The 21,453-nt window shown below is 44.8% G+C and overlaps 1 protein-coding gene across 4 annotated transcripts; it reads left to right on the plus strand.

Moving 5' to 3' along the window:
• Positions 1–268: 268 nt before the first annotated feature.
• SLC39A13 (solute carrier family 39 member 13) lies at positions 269–20,818 on the plus strand. Of its 4 annotated transcripts, XM_039552490.1 has the most exons (11): positions 285–336; positions 4,913–5,011; positions 6,187–6,486; positions 6,934–7,047; positions 8,700–8,818; positions 10,066–10,209; positions 15,373–15,462; positions 16,004–16,054; positions 16,284–16,416; positions 16,550–16,649; positions 18,103–20,818. In XM_039552490.1, the coding sequence occupies exons 3-11, from the start codon at positions 6,219–6,221 to the stop codon at positions 18,176–18,178; spliced, it is 1,095 nt and encodes a 364-aa protein (XP_039408424.1). In that variant the 5' UTR covers positions 285–336; positions 4,913–5,011; positions 6,187–6,218; the 3' UTR covers positions 18,179–20,818. The 4 variants fall into 4 exon arrangements, with proteins under 4 accessions (XP_039408425.1, XP_039408424.1, XP_010411055.1 ...); XM_039552491.1 differs by lacking the exon at positions 4,913–5,011 and having other exon boundaries at positions 269–336; XM_010412753.4 differs by lacking the exon at positions 285–336 and having other exon boundaries at positions 1,162–5,011.
• Positions 20,819–21,453: the final 635 nt, after the last annotated feature.

Consider the following 21,453-nt stretch of genomic DNA (forward strand, 5'->3'; position numbering starts at 1 on the left):
TGCCCCAGCAGCCCGCTGGGGCGATGTGTACAGACACTGCATCGCGTACGAGCCGCGAGGAGCTGTTTCCCGGCACTTTGTTCCGCCGTGCGGACGTGCCCGTGGAGAGCCCCGCTGCCGCCCCGCCGGCCCGGCTGGACACAGCCACGGCGGCCGGAAGCGCGGGGCGGTGGCGGGCGCCCGGCGGGGCGGCGGCGGGGGAGCCGAGGAGGCCGGGACCGACGTGGCCGGCCGGGGGAGGCGGAGCCCGAGGGGCCGCCGGGCGGGGCAGGCCCGCGCCGAGCCGCGGCTGGATGGCAGCGGCGGCCCGGGGCACGGCGGCGGCGGCGGCGCACGGTAACTGCGGCTGGCAGCCCGGGGGCGCAGCCGGGGGCGGAGGTCGCCGGGTCACGGCCGCTGCGGTGCGACGGGGGACGGTGGGGGCCGGGTGCGGCAGCGTAGCTGAGCTCAGCCCAGCCCCGGGCGGCGGTGGGACGGGGTGAGCGGAGGCGGGCAGCGCCGCACGCAGCGGAGCCGAGTCCGGCTGTGGAGAGGCCTGGCCCGGCCGAGCGAAGGACAACTTTGGGAAAGACGTGGCGGGGAGCGCCTGGCGGGGCCGCTGCTGCCGGTAGCCGTGTCCCGGCCCGGCGGGACCGTGGGCTGCGCGCCGCCCTCTCCGGGGCCCCGGCTGCCCCTGGGCTCCCGGGGCCGCGTCCCCCCTTGCAGCCCGCTTTTGCCGCAGCTCGCCGGGGAAGCGACGCCGTGCAGCTGCCGCTGCGGGGGTGTCCGGGGCTGCGAGCTCAGTCCCCGCGGGACGCAGCTGAGAAAGTTTTGGAAGTCCCTCCTCCGGCAGACGATGCCGCGAGAAGGTCTCGGCGCAGGGGCTGCCCCGCGGAACGCGCGGAGCGGGGGGGCCGGGTCTGCGCGGCCACAGTGGCACAGGGACCCCGGGCGGCAACTAATGTTCTGCTCCAGTAAGGTGCGTGAGCAGCGTTCATTACTAATACGCCCCGCGGCAAATATGTCTCGCTTTGCATCGCTCAGCGTTCCTCAAATGGAAAACCCTCGCTGTCTGTCCCATCCGCCGCGATGTGAGAGACAATGCCACGAGCGGGCCCGCCGCGTTAGTAGCCTGCGGTGAGAGCGGGGCCGGAGCCCGGCCCGGGCTGGGGGAGGGCAGCGGGAGCGGGGCGGTCTGCCTGGCCTGTGCTTCGGGCTGCCACGGAGAGTAGGCTGGGAGGAGAGAAATCCCACCTAGCCCAGAGGGAATGAACTCCATTGCCAGGTCCTCAAACTTCCCTTTTTCATCCTAGGGATGAAAGGATGCAGGATGGGGAAGGAGTCGCAGTCTCTCAAGCCCCGTTAGTGTTCAGTCGGTTTCACTTGCCTTCCTTGCCAGTTCGTAGGTTTGTCCCGGCTCTGTAATCTGTTCTGATCTGCGATACCCCATTGTTTGTAACCCTGTGCGTCCCCAACTTTTAGCTGCGCACGCTGTCATTTGCAGAAATGTGAGTCTGTGCAGAGTGGTTTTTTATGGGTGGGATGAGGCAAAAGGGAAGGGTCCCACCAGAGCAGTCCATTCCCTGGAGATGGGCAGTGATTCAGAGAGAAGGGAGTGCTCACGGAGTACTGGAGACCTTTTGTGCCTCTGCCGAGGTCAGAGTTTCCAGGAGGAATTCAGAACTCTCCACGGGGCTAATGGAGGGAGGTGGCTCATGTAGAATTTTTTGGCTGAAAATTATGCTTCCTCCCTGGAAAATAACTTTTTTCCATTCCATGCAGTACTCATCTGCAACTGTAAGACCAGGCAACTGGCTTCCAGGCAAAACACTTGTAAAAAAGCCTTTTCTTTTAATTTTTTTCCCTTCAACAACATCTAAAATGTTATTATGTGGCAGTGAGCAATTGCATTGAGAGTGTGGTCTGAGAGGGCAGAGTATCTAGGAAAAGAGTAATAGATAGAAGCATAGTCATCATGTCAGTATTTCATTTTTTCTTTTCCAGTAGGTTTTTGCCTTGGCATTTTAATTTTGTCCGTATTTTCTCAGTCACTGCCTGGTACAGAGGTGCTCAGTGAGCACTATGAGGTAGGGGAGGGCCTAGGAGCCTCATGGGTCGCCTGGCTTGATGTGCAGCTTCCTCTGCCCCTGCTCAGGAGTGTGTAAATCGCAAATTTTCATTTATTTGTTCTTTCTGGGCTGGGAAAACCTAATGGTTATTCTAGTCCTGTGGTCGTTGCAGAAGGAGCTGAGCAGAGCTGACTCCTGAATGTTCAGACACGTGGTGTTCTGGAGAGTGCTGCCAGTGATAATGGTCACCAGTCCGTGAATCAAGCACAGCTGGGAGCTGTGATCCCAGACAGAGAATTGTCAAAACTGATAAGTCAGTGACCCGCTGGCTATTTTTCTCCCAGAGAGTTGCATGCTCTTAAATATGTGAGAAACCCTTCTTGAGAAAACACATCTCTAAACCTGGTTATGCCTCTGCCTTGTGACCACAGATGTTTCTGAGAACCTGCAGTGCTTTCTCTAGAAATTTCCCAAGACATTCTCTGACTGGGTTCCTAAAACAGATGCTGTTGTCTAAAATTAAGGGTCGGTAGAGACTTCTTCCACCCTTTGCAACTGTTTTGACAGGTATTATTTTCCTTTTGAGCAGTTTTTTCCTATGACTATGTCTTCACTGCTTATTTTCTTCCACTTAAATATTTGTCATAGGAGCAACCAGTTTGAGTGTTTGAATTTAGAGACTTTGCTAATGTACTAATGAGATGGAGAAGCAAAGGGGCTGTAGAGATAAAAAGTGCTTTTTCTTTTTTTGAGCAAGTGGTTATGATGTGTTTGGAATGAGGTTATGATGTGTTTGGAATGGAATGCTGGGAATATGCTCTAAATAATTATCTGGACACAAGGAGCAGTTCAGGTGTGTCCTGAACAATACACTGAGTTTCTCGTAGATATTTTATAAACATGAGGAATTTATTGCATGAGATAGGAGGTTGTTCCTGAGGCATGATATAATGATGGTCTGACTGCACGGGAGTAAAGAAATGTGCTGCTTTTCCCTCATGTGAGTAACAGCAGAATAAAAACCTGTGGGCCACAGAAAACTGACCGACATTAATGTGAGTTAGGGGAATCAGTTTTTTACATCTTTATACCCATTTATTTTCCACCACCATCCCCTTATGGAGGAACCTGATGCCTTTTGCGGCTGGAAGAGGGACATGAAGCCAAGTATGCAGACCTTTTTCAGAGTCCTGGACGTGCCCTTTGTCCTGTGTGCTACTGCCTCTGAGTCTCAAAGACCCTTTCAGGTGTCCTTTGGGGCTTATGTGGGTTGTGAGTGTGGAGAATGAAATGCATGAAATCGACCTGTTGAATCAATTGCAGTATTTACTTTTCCAGATTGATTCTCAAAAGCTGTGATGATGTTGCAGAAGAGATTTGCACTGCTTCCCATCAGTGCAGAGCTGTGTGTGTTTGTCGCTTCTTCATAAGCATGTATAGTTGTATAATTCTGATTTATTTTTGGTGTGTTCCTCACAAAGTTCTCAGCCATTTTATAGGTCTAATCCCATCATAAAGGATGAGGATGTCCATCAGGCCCACTTGAGGGTGGGAAGGGTTGTAGGCCTGAAGGACTTCAAAGTAGGGATCTAATCTTTGCGATGAATTGGTATCTGCATCGGCTGTTTTTTTCTCGAAATTCAAAAAAACCCCAAAACAAACCAAAAAAAACCCCAACAAAAAACAGTGCTGGAGATTCTGCATCCTAGATAACCTTTTTTAGTGTATCAGCACTTTGGCAGTAGGTAAATTTGTTTCTTCATATTCAGGCTAAATCTTGTTTACCATTGGAACTGATGTGGAGGAAGAGTTGAGCACTTTCCCCCTTTCTTGTGACTTTCAATGTATGCAGGCTGTTCTGTTCCTTTGGTGTTATCTTTTTAAATCTAAACGCACCCAGGTCCTTGGTTTTTTTCCAGGTCATGCTCTCTACACTCTTAATTTTTGTTTCTTTCCACTGCTGTTTCTCAGATTTTTGCATGTGTTTTATGAGGAAGAATATGTGGGGCTGGATGTGGCCTGTTGGCTGAAGTCTCACCTGTGTGAGGCCTACAATGGCACTACTTCTGTGTCCCAGGATGACATTTACCGTTGTGTAGCAACATAAGCCTGCTGGCTTGAATCTAATTTCTCAATCAGTGTATGCTTGTTCTTTGTGGCATGTTGGATTTACGGTTCTGTCATTTCCATTTGGTTCCACACCTGCCTCCCCTGCCCTTAGTGTACTGTTTTGTACTGATCTTTACTGAGATTGGTTTGATAGCAGGTTACAGGTAGGTGTGGGGTTCTTGCAGCCGGATCAAAACACTGCAATAGGACGCCCCAAAATCCTGAGCTGGTTTGAACTTGCTGTGTTGAGGGATTTTATTTTTTTCCATTGTAAGAAAAAATTGATAGCATTAGTGGTCCTTGCACAACTAGCCAAGCCAGTGTCTTCAGTGATTGCTTCTTGCCTTCCTGCTCCTGATGTCCGTGGTCACTGTGCTTGGAGATTGGTGTTCTCTTTCATAGGAGCCATGGGACCCTGTCCCTTAATTTCTTTTTGATTGCTTTTGATTGCAGCTTGGCCTTGCTCCTGCAGTGTTTTTGTTCAGGGACTGAAACTGGCAAAGGGCCATGAGTTTAAAAAAGTTTTTCCTGCTTGTTTGTTCTGATGCTGCTCACTGGTGGAGTCTGGTGTGAGCATGGAGAGGTGATGCTTCCTGAAGCGGTGGGGGGACAAGGTGGTAACACCACCCTTTTCATCCACAGTGGGCCCTTAGATTGGCTCCAACACTGTGAATTTTGTCTTGAGAATTTCAGGTCCCTTTCTATCTGGCTGTTACTTAATACTTTGATATCTTTATCAATTTCTTATTTTATAGGTAACTACAAACTGATCATTTAATTTGATCAAGAGTCCTTCAGAGGATTGAAGTTACTGGTGTGTAACTTCTCCCACCTTTTTTTTTCATTTAATAAAGGTAGGTGAGGCATGATGCTTCTCCAGCCTTCTTGTGGCCTTCCCATACCCCTGTAAATTTTCAAAGATGGTCACTAATGCTTCAGAGATTAGACTGGTTTCTTACATGCTTTCGGGTGAATGCTGTTATTACCTCTCACTGAAGAGCTGTTTTGTGAACATTTGTTAGGTCTGTCTTTTCCTAACCCACCCTTTTCTCCCATTTCCAAATTAATTTTACTTGTCACATTTCACTTTTTCTTCTGGAGATTGAAGGAACATTTATACTTCAGCCTTTACATAATTTGCTTTCCTTCCCTATTTGTCAATGAGTGTAATTATCTTTGTTTTTCTCTTCTAACATGCCCTCTTCTCCAGTTTTCTTGTGACTGCAGAGCTCTTATTAACAGCTGTGCTGATTTTGACTAAGAGACCTAAAGGATAAAAACAGGACTAGTAGATATGGTATTTTTCAAGTACACTTCCAGTCTCCAACTCCTCTCATATCAGGGAATTTCCTGAGCCTAATGTGAGCTGTTTAACCATTAACAATAAATAGATTTGTCTTTCTATTACTTGTCCTGTCTTTTGATGTAAAATTTTTCATCGTTTTTGGAGAAGTGCTACTACACAAGTTACTTGCTGATGAAGTGTCACATTTGTTTGTTTTGAAGCTGACCCTGACTGGCTCCATGTGGATGGGTGTCAGCACTTGTGTCTGACAAGATGGTGAATAATCTACCCTGTTCCCCATCTTTTCACCACTCATGAGTTTACAGACCTCTGTTATGTTGCCTGTCTTGCATCCTAATTTGTTATATGGGTGCTGTTCCATGGCAAAGAGGAGACTTAACTGGGTAGCATCTCTGGTCAATACCTTTTTCTGAAGCCTTGGGATGCTGAAGGGCAAGAACAAGGGTACTTGGAGTCCTTGTCCAGCCCATCTGAAGGGAAATAGTGAAAGCAGGATGCCTTCCCAAGATGTCTTGTGCAGTTTCATACACCCATTGATAAACAGCCTCTCTGTCCTTTACTGCTGTGTTGAAATCAGGAAGAGTTTCAGGTGTTCCACATGGGTATTCATACCTGTGCTAAGACACTGAAGGGAGGGGTTGGTGTGGCCAAGGCTTTTTCTCTGGGATGGTGGGACAGAGAGTTGAGCATGTTTTCAGGACTGCTTCCCCCTTCCCTTTTCAGAGATTGGCCAGCCCGGCTGAGACCACTTAGCAATGACAAAACAAAAACTTCTGCTTGATGGGACACTCTCCTTGTTTCTGATTGCGGCCTGTGAAGCTCAGCAGCTCCCGAGGAGTCATGTTGCTGCCAGTTCTGGCTCTGTGTGTGACAAGGAGGCAGAGTCCTGGGGACATCTTTTCAGCAGCGAGCGGCTGGATGCTTGGATCTGTTCCCTCATCGGTTCCTTCATGGTGGGGCTGAGTGGGGTCTTCCCCTTGCTGGTGATCCCCCTTGAGACAGGAGCTGCGCTGCGGTCAGAAGGTAAACCTGCCAACTGCATTGGCCTTTCTGAAGCCACATGTCCTGGGACGTGACAGAGCAGCACAGTGGTGAACAAGACCTTGTCACAGAAATGTTATTCTCTAAAATAGACAGTCTGTTTTCGGTGCTTTAGTCTATACCTGTGAATTTGAAAGGGAGTCCTTTGACAAATATAAGCCCTGGATGGAGCTTGTACAAATTGTTTTTCACCCTGCTTGGTTCAGGACCCTCCCACACACTTCTGTCCCAGCCAAGTGGTGCAAGGGCTTTTTCTTGCACTCCAGTTAGTCTGTGCACTCTCCTTTGAAAGCTGCTTTGCAGATGCTTCCAATTTGGGTTTTTTTGTGCAAAATCTCAGCTGGAGATGTTTTGGCTCCTGGCTGAGTAGTGATCAGTTTTTTGCTTCTTTTTTCTTCCCTTTTTTTTTTTTTTTTTTTTTTAATTTAGCTGGGTCACACCGTTTGAAGCAGTTGTTGAGTTTTGCAATTGGTGGACTACTGGGAAATGTGTTTCTGCACTTGCTTCCTGAAGCCTGGGCCTACACATGCAGTGCAACAACAGGTATGAGAGTCTTATGTCCCTGGAAGCAGCTTGTCCTATGCCTTCTGCTACGTTTTGAGTCTGTTCCATCTTGAAGGCCCAAGACCAGCCAGTCTGGGGCAGCCCAAAAACTGGTCTAGGCTGGTATCCTTTTTCATGCAGTATATAAAAGCAAATGCCTAGGGAAGGATGTGAGGAAAAAAACAACACACGTAATACTTCATCTTTGTATTCAGCAGTCCTCCAAAGACTTTGAAATTAGAGGCTTCCTCAGTTGGCTGTGGTTTCTTTATGTTCAGTAACTTGGAATGGTTTTCTTGTCTGTTGACTTCTGTCTTGCCTTGGACTCCTGTAAATCTCTGTTGATTTTCCTTCGTCCTTTCTTTAAGGAAAGGGATTGCTTCTTTAACCTTATGGCAGGTTATGAATGTGTATGTGGCCTGGTACATGACCATGTTCACCATCTTAGTTGGGAATCAGGTGCACCTTTTTAACAAATCTGTCCCTATAACGGTGTTGCTCATAGAGCCTCTTTCTAGGCACTAACTGGGCCCCCTCTGTTGGATGCTTTGATCTATGGGAGCTCATGTGTTGTAATCTTTGCTCCATGAGAAATCATGGAACATTGTCTATAGAGCCATAATTAAGATTGGAGGGTCGCACAGAGAAAGAAAAAGGAAATGCAGGTGGCAGAAACTTGTATTTGCCAGCAAACTAAACACTGAGTTGGTATAGACCTTGTGCTATCAGTGTAGCTCCTTCATCCCTCAGATAGCCAAGGTTGCTGAAACCTGTGATGTTTGTATCTCTCTGCTTCAGCAAACTGATATCATAGAAGGCAAGTGCTGCTGCATCCCACCTGTTGAGAAACCAAGAAGTCATTTCCCTGCTGAAAATGTGAGAGAGGGAAGATGATGCCCTGGGTTTCCCAGACTTTCTTGCACCTGTGTCCTGGGGTTTCAAATCTGCTGGGCCTTTAGTCGTCTTCTTCCTCACAGCACTAGCACTGTCAGCAGAACCTGCTGTCCTTTTTTTCACCGCTTTCTACAGTGGTTCCCAAATTACTCTGTCTTCCTGCTTAAGCTTGTTTGCTTCTCTCAGACTGACCTGAAGCATAAAGGTTTCCTTCACCCATGTAAGTCTTGTTACAGAGTCGTTCTGTTCTTCCATTGCAATGCAATTTCCATTTCTGCAGTGAGGCTGAATGGGTTATCATTATCATCTCACAAGCTTGCCTGTAATTGAAAAGGAAGTTTATAGCTTTGGGCTTAATAACTTGCTGAGGTGTGGCAGAAAGGGGAAGGTGAGTCTGTAATTCCACTAATGGCAGATTTCATGTCAGGGCTTGCTGCTCAGTAGGTATAGCTGCTGGATTTTTGTTGATGTAATATTCACTTGCCTCTGGAGCTCAGGGAAATTCCCAGTGTTGTCAGGAAATATTCTGGGTTGAGCTAGTGCAGAAAAAGGGATGGTAGCTCTCACTCTGAGTGTCTCAAGATGATGATATCTGTTAGATCAAGAATGAGCGAGTTAAACTAATCTGTTTTGAGATGTCTTTACTCCTCTTACCTCGCATGGAGTTTTTCTATTGTCGTTTATTTTTTTTTGTCTTGGAACTGCATGAAAAAGTATGTACTTTATAGAGACATGAAGATTTCTCTTTTGTCCTTCAGGAGAAGGGCAGAGCTTTCAGCAGCAGAAGCTGTTGGGTCTTTGGGTGATCATTGGTTTCCTGACCTTCCTGGTGCTAGAGAAGATCTTCCTAGAGAAAGAGGAGGAGTACCCTGGTATGGTAAGTTAGCAGCCTGAGGGGAGGGAGTGCTCTTATATTTGAAGCTCTGTACTAAACACCTTATCTGCCCTATCTGACAGCATCAGGAAATGATCCCGTAGCTGTGAGTACCTTGTCTGTTGCCCATTGCCACTTTTTTGCCTCTGGTCTGTAGGAGTAGATTTCATCTTCAGGCTTTTGTTCTGTGGTTTTGGCTGAGATTTCTCACTTCTGGTTTGGTTTTGTTCTTTATGTCGTAAGTGTAAAAGAGAGCTCCTCTTTTGTGGGGACTGGGAGCTGCAGCACTCTGCAAATGAGACTTTTGCTCAAGTAAGCTTTGAGGGGTGGCAGCTTGCTGATGCATGTTCCACTGACCCATCATGACTCATTCTCTTCCTGAGTTCTCAGTCATGACAAAGGCCAGCCTTCTTGAAGATGTTTCTTCTTGGTTATGTCCTGGACCAGATGTTTGTTTGGGTAACTGTGTGGTAGAAGGGGTTTATGTCTGGCCGGGTGATACTAAGTTCAAAGGAGTCACCCAGCTGCAAAGGGGAGATGTAGCTGAGGTACCAGAAGGCAATTCCAAGATAGAGAAGAGCACCTAGTCTTCAGACATCTGCACAACTCCTAGTTGCAGCTCCTTTAGACTGTTGATTCCTTGCTGTGCCATGACTTTTGAGAGGTGAAACTGCAGGTCAGGTGCTACATAAGAGCAATTAGTTGTTAACTTTGACTCAATGTGAGACTTTAATGCCTGAAGGGAACTTCATCTTCTCATTTAGAGAGAGGCTGAAATCCTAGATAAATGTCTTGTTGTTTGGAAGATGATGATCCTGGATGTAGAATAATTCTGTAGACTTCGTTATTCTGATGCACTGGGGAGAGCAAGACTCTTTTCCCTCCCATCTCCTGCCCAGATGGAGTTGTATTTCTCTGGGCAGCAGCTGCTCACAGGCGGGGCAGGCTCAGTCCCTTATCTTTCTAGTGAAACCTGACCCATGCCAAGGGACTGTGACTCCAATTCCTCCTCTTTCTATTTCTCTTGAGGACTGGGAGGTCTTAGCTCTTGTTGCCTTTCAGGGCAGATCTCAGAATGCTCTCTGAAGCTGTCTCATTTCTGGCAGTTGTTATTAAACTGGGGTGTCAAAGCTGCTGAGTCACATTGTAAGGACAAAAGGATTAAGGGTGAAGGTTGGATTTCTGATCCTGATTCATGCATGTTCATCACTGAAAAAAATTCAGTGACAAGTTTGTTTCCCCTAACTTAGGACTGTGATTCCAAAGCACCATCTGGAAAGATTCCCAATGGAAGTGGGTGCCCCCTGCCAAAGGTGGCAGGCCAGTCCCAAAGAACACGAGCTCAGTGTAATGGCTCCTCTCTCCAGTCTGGTCCAAAACCCAACAGAATCAAGGTAAGACACGCACGAACTCCCCTTCACTTTTTAGTCAGGAATTGTGTGTGGAAAAAACTGTGCCTGAGTGGGGAACTCAGTGTTCAAGTTGTGGTTAATTTTGCTCTGTCAAAGTGTCTGTCCTGGTCACAGCAGGGAAGAAATAGCAGACTTGGAGAAAATCTACACTGCAGCGTATGCAGAAGAGGCAAAGCCAGTATTATAAAGGCATAAGTCTGATGATGTGTGTTTTGGCTGAATTCTGATACCAAGAATACAGACTTTCATGTTTTGTTACTCTGTATTTTATAGTCAGTATGTCTTCATTTGCCTGATTTTTTGCACCATGATTTCTCTGTTCCCTACTGCCTGCATTGTACTGATTGTGAGCTGTACTTTTCCTTTTAAGGCACCTTTTGGAAGTGTTTTGACACCTTTAGGAAGTGTGTTGAAGCTACTCGGTGTAGAACTTAAAAGTTCAGTTTCTCAGATTATCAGTTTATCTGCTGCCAAAAAGGACTTCTTGTCCACTTCTGTCTCCAAACCTGTATTTCCCATTGCTTCCTTTGCACTGGATCTCATCTGACCTCACAATGAGCCTATTCAGGGAGCTAAACAGGCAAAGAATTTGCTTGTCTACACCCACACACCCACCTCCCACCCCCCGGTCTGTTTCTCTCCTAACTTAACTTCTTGAATCAGCTTGGCATGTAGACAGGCAGCCTGTAGTGCTGGGATAAGGGAGATCAGCAAGCTTATAGGACTGGAGGTGGAAGAGGAGTCCTGTACCATTGGGAAGTGGATAACCCTTACACTGGCCTTGCTTTCAGTTCAATGTTACTATCTTTGTATTGTGGAAAACCCTTTTCTGAGTGAACATTACAAGTGGAAGAGTAACAACTGCTTTGGTGAAGGAGGACCTACAATTCGAGTTTGAAAGCCCATAAAAATGTGCAAGATTGTATGAGAGTAGCTATAAACAGAAAGTGTGCTTGCATGAACTAGCCCAAAGCTGGATATGTGGTCAGGCAGAGGCTCTTCAGTCTTTCTATTTTAAATCTGTTTTGCTGTAACTTTATAGCTCTTCCTACAGAACATCAAAGTTATGCTGAGGTCATGGAGTATTTTTGACATCTGTCACATTCATGTAATTTGTACATAACACTGCACAAACTGCAAGGTGCCATGTAGATGTTTCTAGAGGTGGTAGTAGTGAAGACACCAGTATTACTGGGTTATGAAACATTGTGCCCTAATTTTGGAAGGGTTTATATAAGGAACTATAGACTGCTGATTTCAAGTAGAAATGAAACACTGATAGGAGATACAATTACTCAGGGCATAGTGCTAATATTAAAAAAAAGGTAATTAATGCTAATTGATATGATTTTATGTAAGATAAATGCTTATCAATGAGACATTTTTCCTGCCTTTTATTCAGGCATAAAATTGTTTAATAAAGGTCACGACAGATGTATATAAAACATAACTTTCTCCCCCATTCTAATAAACTTTGCTAATATTAGCTGTATTAAAAATCTGTTATTCTATGTTATCAAAAGAGACTGGTTTAATGCAGCCCCCCTCAAATCTGTTCACTGGTGGGATATGATTTTTCTAAGTCATTATTTATAAAAACAGTGTATCTTCACATTTGCAGGTACTGCATTACATAAATGGCACATTGTGACTGCATGAAGTCAGTGATAGCAGCTAAACTGAGTAACTTCATCAAAAGTGCTAAATTTTTAACAGGTTTTGATACATGTAATTACAAGGAATAGATTAAGAAGGACTGCAGATCGTATTTACAAGATAGGGATAGTTTCTAGATAGTCAATGCCTTGGAAAATCATATGAGGGTTACTGTAGGAAATTGTCTGAACACATTCTTCCCTTATGATGCTACAGCCAGAAGAGGATGGGTGAGTAGGAAACAATATGTAAGAGGAGAGGTGAGAGTTCCTCTTTCTGTATAGCAGTAATGAAACAGCTATCTGACTTTTTCCAGTAGTGCTATTCCAAATATCCAAAATACTTCTGATAATTTGTGAAGGAGTCAGGAAAGAGATTAAATAATATTTTAAGTTTGCAGAACATGATAAGTGGTTTTCTTTAGTTTAGCTCTGTAGTCATGACAGATCAAGGGTCACTTAGAGTATGCAAATACCCGTGTAAGAGGAATGACTAAATTTGAATAGTTACAGCTACAGCAAACAGTAGCAGACTAGAACTTAGAGACAACTCTCTAACTGAGGGGAACTTGCCAATGGACCAACTTACCTTAGAGATAACAGATTTTTTGTCACTTGTCTGTGGTTTAAGCTGCTCTCTACAGAGTATATTATAGCTTAAGAAACAATGAACTTTGTGCACAAGTTAAATTAAATTCTTTCAGTTGTGTTATGTGGAAGGTTTAGACAACCATGGAGAGCCCTTCTAGCTTTAAAATCCTAACACATCTGTTCAGACGGTATGTCGATATGCATGAATTAGAAACCAAGGACTTAATGGGTGTAGTTTTAACTTTCTACCTTCTGATCATATAATTCGAATATTTTAATAGTCTTCCTGGTAGGGTGGAAATTATCAAACCTACCAAGATACTCCAGCGTTGTTAGCCTGTTTCCTTAGGCAACAACATAAGCAGTCATTCCATCTGTCTGTCCATCTGTTCTGCCCTTCATTTTCAATAACTTTTGAACCCATAATTAATTTCCTTGAGTTCAAGAGAGGTTAGGAGTCTTGAGGGTGATCAAATTTCTGCAAGTTTCATAAAAATCAGCATGACAGTAGAGGAGGAATGCAAAGTAATGCCCTGTCAGAGCTCGGGCGCTGCATGCTGCCGGGCAGCTCCGCCTGGCTGGGGACGTGGCTGCCACGCCGTGCTGCTGGGCAGGGCACGTGCAGGGAAGCGGTGTTGCTGGGAGTGAGCAGAGTAGGTACTCGCGAAGAAAAGAGTGAAATCCATAGCCTGACAGATTTTTTTGGTTCTCCTATTCACTCAGAACCCCCTATTTTTTCAGCAGACAAAAAGGGGAAGATACTATTTAAATGAACATAGTCACCCTTCAGGGCTTAATGATTAGTAAGTTGTAATCAGTTGACTATTGTCCGCATATATGTTAGAACTTCTGCTTTTTAGCTGCTGCTAGAATTTGTCCTAGCTTGAAAACGGCAGGTGGGAGGTTTTCTTTCCATGCAAACATAGATCAATTCTGTCCCTCCTTGCAGCCTTTATTCCCTCAAGTAAAAACATTGTGTACAGTACTTTTGCCTTGCCTATTCTTTCTTTTTCCCTGTGGCACATGGGGTCCTTGTTGATTTGTGGAAGTATGTTTTATTACACAGTGACATTAATTCTGAATCATGAACAAAACACTTCATCTGGCTGTGCTCTTTATGAGCAATGAGAACATCCTATTAGGGATTTGCAGAATGTAAATGTCAGAGGCTCATAACTGTCAAATCAACCCAATTTATTTCTGAGCACTCCAAAGCTTTGCTTCTTTCAGTGACAGCTTTTGCCCAAGCCACTGACAACAAAAAGTCATAATGTTTTAATCATGAAGTCTATTTTTTCCCTATACGGTGGTATGGGAAGGCATTTTTGTGCAAAACTTCTGTGAATAATTATTATTATCCTGTGGGGAAAACGCCGTCATGTAAAAAAACAGCATGAAAAGGAGAATTTTAGACAGTCATATTTGACTGTCTAGGAATGAGAGTATCAAGAATGAGAAGTAAAACTGCTCCATTCTTGGGTCTGCCTGCATGCTTCTATTTGTGTTTCCTTTCTTAAAAAAACATGCAGGGATCTTCTTTTGCATTCATTGTGGAGATGTTACTTAGATTATTACTTAAAAGTGAGCTAGGCTTTGCTTAATTTTCATATTTAGTCATCAATGCACTTTAAAAAATTTAGAGGCTACAAAGGTGCCCCAAGATAGTGCAGTAATAGTGCCCTGCAGAATGCTGGTGCTTTGGATAGAGAGATTTGACAGAAGGCTCCTGAGCTGTGGCATACAAATGACAGACAGGAAAGGTGCCCCAAGCAGAGTTGATAGAAACAGGGAAGAGCACAAGACCAAAAAGAGCTAATGAAGTCCATCAGCACTTGTGGTTGTCCAGTGGAACTTTGGCATATGATGCTATGGTGAAGTAAGAGGTTAATGCTTCACAGTTTCTAGGTAGCCTCTCCACTCATTGGATACTGCCCTGTATCTGGAGTTCTTGCAGTCCAGAGACAGCGTGATATATGGGCTAACACCCATTTGATAATAATTTAAACTGAAGTGCCATATAGTGAACTGCAGTATCTCAGGACCCACATGCAGTAGTTTTTGTTAAATATGATGGAAAAACCCCCAAAAACCTATGAGCTAAAGAGCTGGGGTAAATCGTAAATCACTTCAGGTCAAATGCTCAGATTTTGTCAGGAGGTGACCCTAGTTAGAATGATAGGGAAGTCTAATATGGAGATGGTCTTGTGAGGAAGGCAGCTGCTTTACGCTTATAATTTTAAGAAATGCGTTTATATGCAAATGCTGGTACATGCTATCCAGCCTTGTAGTAGGTGGCTTTTTGGTGACTGTCATCACTATCTTCTCTTTTTGATTCTTTGTTAAGGGAAAGCAAACCCACAAGCACGAACTTTTTTGGTACAATGCTTGAAGATTTATTTAGTTATAGAAAGCCATTCCATCAGCATTTGTTCTGTTGCATTGTTCTTGCCAGCTTTTCAAGAGGAGATATTTTAACAGTTGGATATTAAAGTACATGACTTGAAAACAAGATCAAGTCATATTTGAAGTCAGTCACCTGTGTAAATTAGTCAGTGTTAGCTAAAATTGGTTTGACTTAGAATTAAGTATATTCTTGAATTTTGGCTTTCTTCTTTTTCCTTTCTCTTTTTCTGTTTCTAAAGCTCTTCATCATTTGCATATGGTAATTATTCTAATCTCAGACAATACTTGCCTACCCTAAAACTTAGTTTTACTCTAAAACGAAAAATTACATTTAATGTGTACTCAAACACTGACATAGTTTAAGATTTTCAGCAGAAGCATCACGGTCTGACCTTTCCCATCTGATCATGACTGCATAACCCATGTCTAAGCCATGTGCTCTCTTTTATCTTCTTACGTGTCTTCCTTTATCAGGGGCCCTTCTTTCTCTTTGCAGATTAGTGGATACCTCAATCTGCTGGCCAACACCATTGATAACTTCACACACGGCCTGGCAGTAGCAGCCAGCTTCCTGGTTAGCAGAAAGGTAAGGTTTCTGTCCCCAGCTGTGTACTGAAATGGAGAGGCCTTATCTCAAGTGTGATACAACATGCAAAACAGCCAAAAAATGTGAGGAGTTCCTTCCTACTTTCTGGAATTGTCTAAGAAAACGCAGGCTACTGTAAAACCCAACCTTATCCTGATCCTCTGATGCAGAGCTTCTTCAAATTTGGGACATGTCAGTCATTTGTACTGGCATTAGGGGATGGATTAGCTCACCTACCCTCATCTACTCAAAAGGCAGTCCAGAAATAACATGGTAAGAGTGGTCACCTCAGAAACAGGGACATGAACAAGGCAGAGACATTTAATGCATTTTTGCTTTGGTCTTCAGCACTGATGATGGGCTATGGGGTTCTCATTGCCCAAGCTGGAGCACCATGACTGTGAGAATGATAAACTCCCAGTCAACCCTGCAGTCATGTGGGATCTGGTGCTCCAGCTGGATCCCTGTAAGTGTATGGGACCTGATGGGATTCATCCAGGAGTACTGGGATTGTTTCCTAATCACTTTCTCTGTGCTGCAGGTTGGGTTCCTAACCACAATGGCCATTCTCCTGCATGAAATCCCACACGAGGTGAGAGGGTTTTGTATCCTGCCATTGTGAGGGGGATTACAATGTGCTTCATCTACTAAGAGGAGGTCTGAGTCTGGTTAACCTTTTCTTGTCTTCTTGAAGGCTGCTCCCTCTGGGGAGACTAAGAAAACCAAGAACAGTTTTGAAGCACTGGCCTTGTTTGAAATGGCCTTTGAGACTGACAGCTTAGTATTCATGTTTATTTACTGTCAGCTCTTGGTTTTCTTAGGTTGGAGACTTTGCAATCCTACTTCGGGCTGGCTTTGACCGCTGGAGTGCAGCCAAGATGCAGCTTTCCACAGCTCTGGGGGGAATTCTAGGAGCCTGCTTTGCAATATGTGCTCAGTCACCAAAAGGAGCAGGTAAGGTTCCCTGGGACCTCTGTGGGAATTGGGGGGAGGCAATGCTTGTCATCCTTGTGTATCTTCTTTCCCTTTTGTGTTGTTTCCCATGGCTCTGTCTCAGTAATAACCAAAGCTTTCCATGTTTGTGCAGGAGAAACAGTAGCCTGGATCCTCCCTTTCACTTCTGGAGGATTCCTGTACATTGCCTTGGTAAATGTTGTGCCTGATCTCCTGGAGGAAAAGAATCCTTGGTAAGTGCTCCCTCCTGTTCTGCTGCAGCAATTCTTGCTGCCAGGGGGAGGGATATAACCCTTTCCTGTGCCTATTCTGGAAGTGCATGACTGCCAGCTTTCCAAATCCTATGGACAAAGCTGGAATCAAAATAGACTGCAGTGCTATCTATTGCATTTATGGGACTACAAAGGCCCTCTAAAACATGAGAGCCTTCACCTGGGTGAGTCCCAGAGATTGTGCTGGCACAGTATGTAGCAGGGTCAGATAGAGCAAGTTCCTCGGAAACATGTCCAGTAAGGACACCACTGCCCAGTCTGTGTTTTCAGCTTCCAGCACGTACTGGTGTAGGGACTGTCTGAACCAGGGCCCCACAGAGGTGTGTGTGTCTGGTTAACCACATGTGAATCTATCCTTCTGTCATTCCTTTCTGACCCTATCCATTAGTTCGGGCTTCTGCAGCCTCCTTTTCACAGCAGTTGGCAGAGTTTGACTGTACTGTGTTAAGTGATGCTTCTTATTATTTGGTTTTTACACTCTTGCTTATTGATTTTTTATTAGATATCACTGTGTTGCTGTGTGAGTAGAAAAAGAATAGTTTTCTTCTCTTTATCACTCAGCATTTCATGGTCTGTCATTGTATCCACCTCAGAAATCTCTCTTCTGCACTGGTATATATATTCCGGTATATTTGGGTTTCCCTCCTGTATTTTAGTTTCTTGCAGTCTAATTAAGGCTGTAGCAGGTGCAAATCCAGCTGTTCCACAGTAAAGGCCCTCTCAGATCTGCTGGCAGAGCTGCCCCTGAATGTTCCCTCCTATTTTAGTTGTAATAAGACAAGTAACTTCAGTACTTCAAATAAGATGCCTTGGTTCACCTAGTTAATTTTGACTGAAACAGTGCTCAAAAAAACAGCTCCACAGTTCTATCTGAGGAGGTAGGAACATTTTGTGGAGAAATGTTAATTTGGGTTGGTAACCTCTTGTGCTGGTAGAGGTTGTTGGCAGAATATGCAGAGGTGGGAGGCACACAGTCACTTCAATCCAGCATAAACCTGAGACAGTGCTAAAAGAATGGCCGATTTTATTGTTTTGGGTTTTATTTCTGTTACTGTAGTTAGCTGGATGAAGTCCCTAAAGTGTCTATGCACATGCTGCCTAAGTGCTGGTCTTGTGAGTGAAAGGACATGAATATGTATCTGAATAGCTGCATGACTGAATCAGCTTGAATTGATTTTGAAACCTGGAGTTGGGCCTTGCAGATGAGTGGAACAAGTACATGCCAGTTTATAGCCTACTTCTTTACTTGGAGTGCTGGGAAGATCTTCTCATCCATGTTAGTGACTTCATACAGCTGTTGTGTTCTCCATGTGGTAGATTTGGAAGGGGAAAGAACAAATCATTGGAGAGCTCTGCATGGCTGCCTGTGGGGATTGGTCTATGGCTCCTCCTAATTCTGCTGTTTCTTTCCCAGGAATTCCCTGCAGCAAATTCTGCTCCTGTGTACAGGCATTACAGTCATGGTGCTACTCGCGCTCACAACTGAGTGACCTCTGCGCAGACCTTATGATGTCTCCCAGAGCCACCACAGTGACTCAGAGCTTTACAAAGCAATAAGGAACACTAATGTTACTTCCTACGTGTGTGTGTGTGCAGATCTGGCTGCTAGAATGAGAAGCCGGTGAGAGAGAGGTCTGGCTGTGCAAGACTTCATTCCCTGGCTTTCCTATCCCTGTTCTGCTAAAATCCACACATGAGGGCTTCTGTTCTTTTTTTGGTTGGTTGCTTTTTATGGAGCAAAAGATACACTGGGCAGAAATGAACTGAACAACTGCTCCACTATGGACGAATGATGTTTCATTCCGTTCATTCTGATGGAACTGCACCTCCCAAGCTCTTGCATGAAAACAACAGAGGCGATTCCTGAAGCTGATGAAGAGAAAGGATTTTTCCTACCACTTTAAGGGCTGGAGGCAGAACAGGCATGACAAAGCAACAATAAACAGCTTTAGCCAGGACCCCCTATCCATGAGAAGTTGATGGTGCTATGAGATAGAGGGGAAGAGACCATTTCCAACTTGATCTCCAGTGTTTCACTGACACCACTTGTTCCTAAAGGTAGTACTGGCCTCAGCAGTCCAGCTCTTTTGATCTGTGTTTGTTTACGTTGAAATTGAGCCAAAAGCTTGAGGCACTTTAGGGTTAGTCACTACAATTAAATGACTCAGCTTGGAGATTACTTGCCTCAGCCCTAACCACTCCAGTAGCCAGCACACCCCAGCTGTTTATCTGATAAATGATAAATAAATGTTTCTTCAATTGCCATACTACCAGCTCGCTCACATCTGGAGGGAAAGCCATGTAGCTGTTGTGACTGAGCTCCTTCTCCTCATAACCATTAGCTGAACAAGCCTCTGAGCCTGCTCTTGAGACCTGATTCAGGCACCATCTGTCCCATATCATGTTTCAGAGCTTTCTTGAGGTGTAGCATGTTAGCCCTGCCCAGCATGCTGCAGCACCCCTAGACTGTCACGGCAGAGGTGCTTGAACACTACAGCTTGGTCAGCAGCTGATAACTGATAATTGATTAGCTTTTCCTCTGTCCAGTGTAGACTGTTTAAGAGCGTGCTGTAGATGGTAGTCTGTTTCTGGGGTTCTTACCTCATGGTGGAGTTCATCTGTTGAGGATGAATGGATAAGAAATAATACTGATAGCCTTTAAATGGGAAGGCTGAAACTGCTGGTGAAAATACTAAGTAAGGTGAGAAAGGGATACGAAAGGTGACAATTAATATGCTCTAAGAGGAGTTTTCTGTTATGTGATGCTTGGGATAAAATTTTTGGCAAATTGAGACCAATAAAAATAAATAAAATTCTGGTGCTTTCTTCCATCCCAGCTCACAGGGCTGACCAGGCTGTAATTCCACAGGGATGTTTTATTGCCACAGATGTGCACAATTACTAGATCATCCCTTCTCTAGAGCTTATCCTTGCTTTGCTTAAATTAGTTTAAAAACAGTTCTGATTGAACTAGCGGAGTCACTGAACACAAAGCAGATGCCACAGTGTGATTTGCACCAACTTAGCTCAGTCTTTTAACAGCTTTTGTAAAGCAGTACAGCTCTTCAGTCTGCACAGGGCCTTACCAAGAGGGCTCGTGCCTTAAGAGGGCAATTTGGGTCAGAGCAGCAAGGCAGGCATGCTGCCCACAGCAGAGGCATTACTTCCCTAAGAGATTCCTGAACTGTTGACACAGTTCTTTTTTATGACAGCTCCTGTCCTGCTTTTCAGTGAATGCTGGAGAGCTCATGCTTGCAGTTCTGTCTGCCCAGGAACTGCTGTCTGAAATTTTTTCAGCTTTCCTTTCCCTGGACTGACATTAGTAACTAGTTCCACAGAAACAAGGAGGGAGGCTTAGTGCAATTGTTTTATTCCTTTTTACAAAGTTGTCTTCCTGTGCCAACTACTCTCTCCATCATTCAGTTGTCTTGAGGTCTGAAGGTAGCATCCACTTCCTGCTTTCCTGGAAGGATGAAGGATGATTAGTCCAGTTAGCCTGCAGGGACTGAGGGAGTATGCCAACCCTCTGGTTGTAGCTTTGGGGGTTCCCCCTGCCCAGGGACTGCAGCTAAGCAGACCCTGTAATAGGACTCTGGAGGAAGCAGGCTTGCACAGAAAGCTGTGCCTGCTGTTTCTCAGATTTCTTTCCCAAAATAAGGCTGGCATTTAAGTTGAGGCATTGCCAGGTGAGTGCCCATGAGTTGGCGTTGTTGCATCAGCACTGAGCCTTGCCAAGACTGAAAACCACAGTCAGGATTTTATACTCAGCGTTCAGGAATGTGAAGTGGATGACACTGAAGAAAGAATTTCTGAGCTGTTTTTCTTGGCTGCTATCACAGGCATGGATAGTCTGTGGTTCTTGGGAAGATACCCTGGTAGGAGGTAGCATGGGGCTTGTGGGAGGGAGGGGTTTGATAGATTTCTACTGCGTCAGCCCTGGGGCTGAGGATTGAGAGCCTTGGGAGGAAATGGAGCATCGCTCCACCACATTTGTCACTTTTGGAAATGCAGAGAGAATTGTATTTTCTAGCTCTATTTTTTCAGCTGCTCTTATGCATTTTCCCCCTTCATCTGTATTGGTCTGCTCTGCATGGAGACAATAGAGATGAAATAAATGGTTTTCCATGTTGGTTTGTGTTGTTGGGTTATTTTGTTTGGTTGGTTTGGGCTTTTTTTGAAGTTCCTACTTTTCTTTGATTTAAAAATTCAATTCAAATTTCATTTGAATTACAGAGACATATCTCTGGGTTAGTCTAGAGCAGTCTGGAATCTGAGCTGCTGCCAGACTTTCCTCAGCCTTTCACAATTGAAAGAAAAAGTTCTAATCCAGTTTCTTCTTTTTACTGCCATGGAACTGTTGTCCAGGAGCAGTGTGGTACAATCATAATTCTTGACTGCTGCTCTGGGTTCCCTGAAAAGCATCACCAAGTAAGTTTCTCCTCTTTCAGGGGAAAGCTTGCATTCTGACTTCACTGTTCAGAGGGTTCTGCAACCATTCTTGGCTGTAATCGGTTTTTTTTTTTATCAAAAAACCTCAAGGCCTGTCTGGTTTCAGTTAACACTAAGCTGGATACCTGCCAGGTAGGACAGAGGTGCAGTCATCAAAGGTTGTGTGCAGCAATTACCCAGAAAGGACTAAAAGGAAATTCTCTAGCCTTCAAAAACATGGGTTCAGAGTATTTTGGAAGTGCTTCATTTGGAAGATTTTCAGCTATAAATGGTGCATGGCTCTCTCTTACCCAAAGTCTTCTGTAAAAAGAAGGAA

The sequence above is a fragment of the Corvus cornix genome, chromosome 5 (genome assembly GCF_000738735.6).
Source record: "Corvus cornix cornix isolate S_Up_H32 chromosome 5, ASM73873v5, whole genome shotgun sequence".
Lineage (NCBI taxonomy): Eukaryota > Metazoa > Chordata > Aves > Passeriformes > Corvidae > Corvus > Corvus cornix.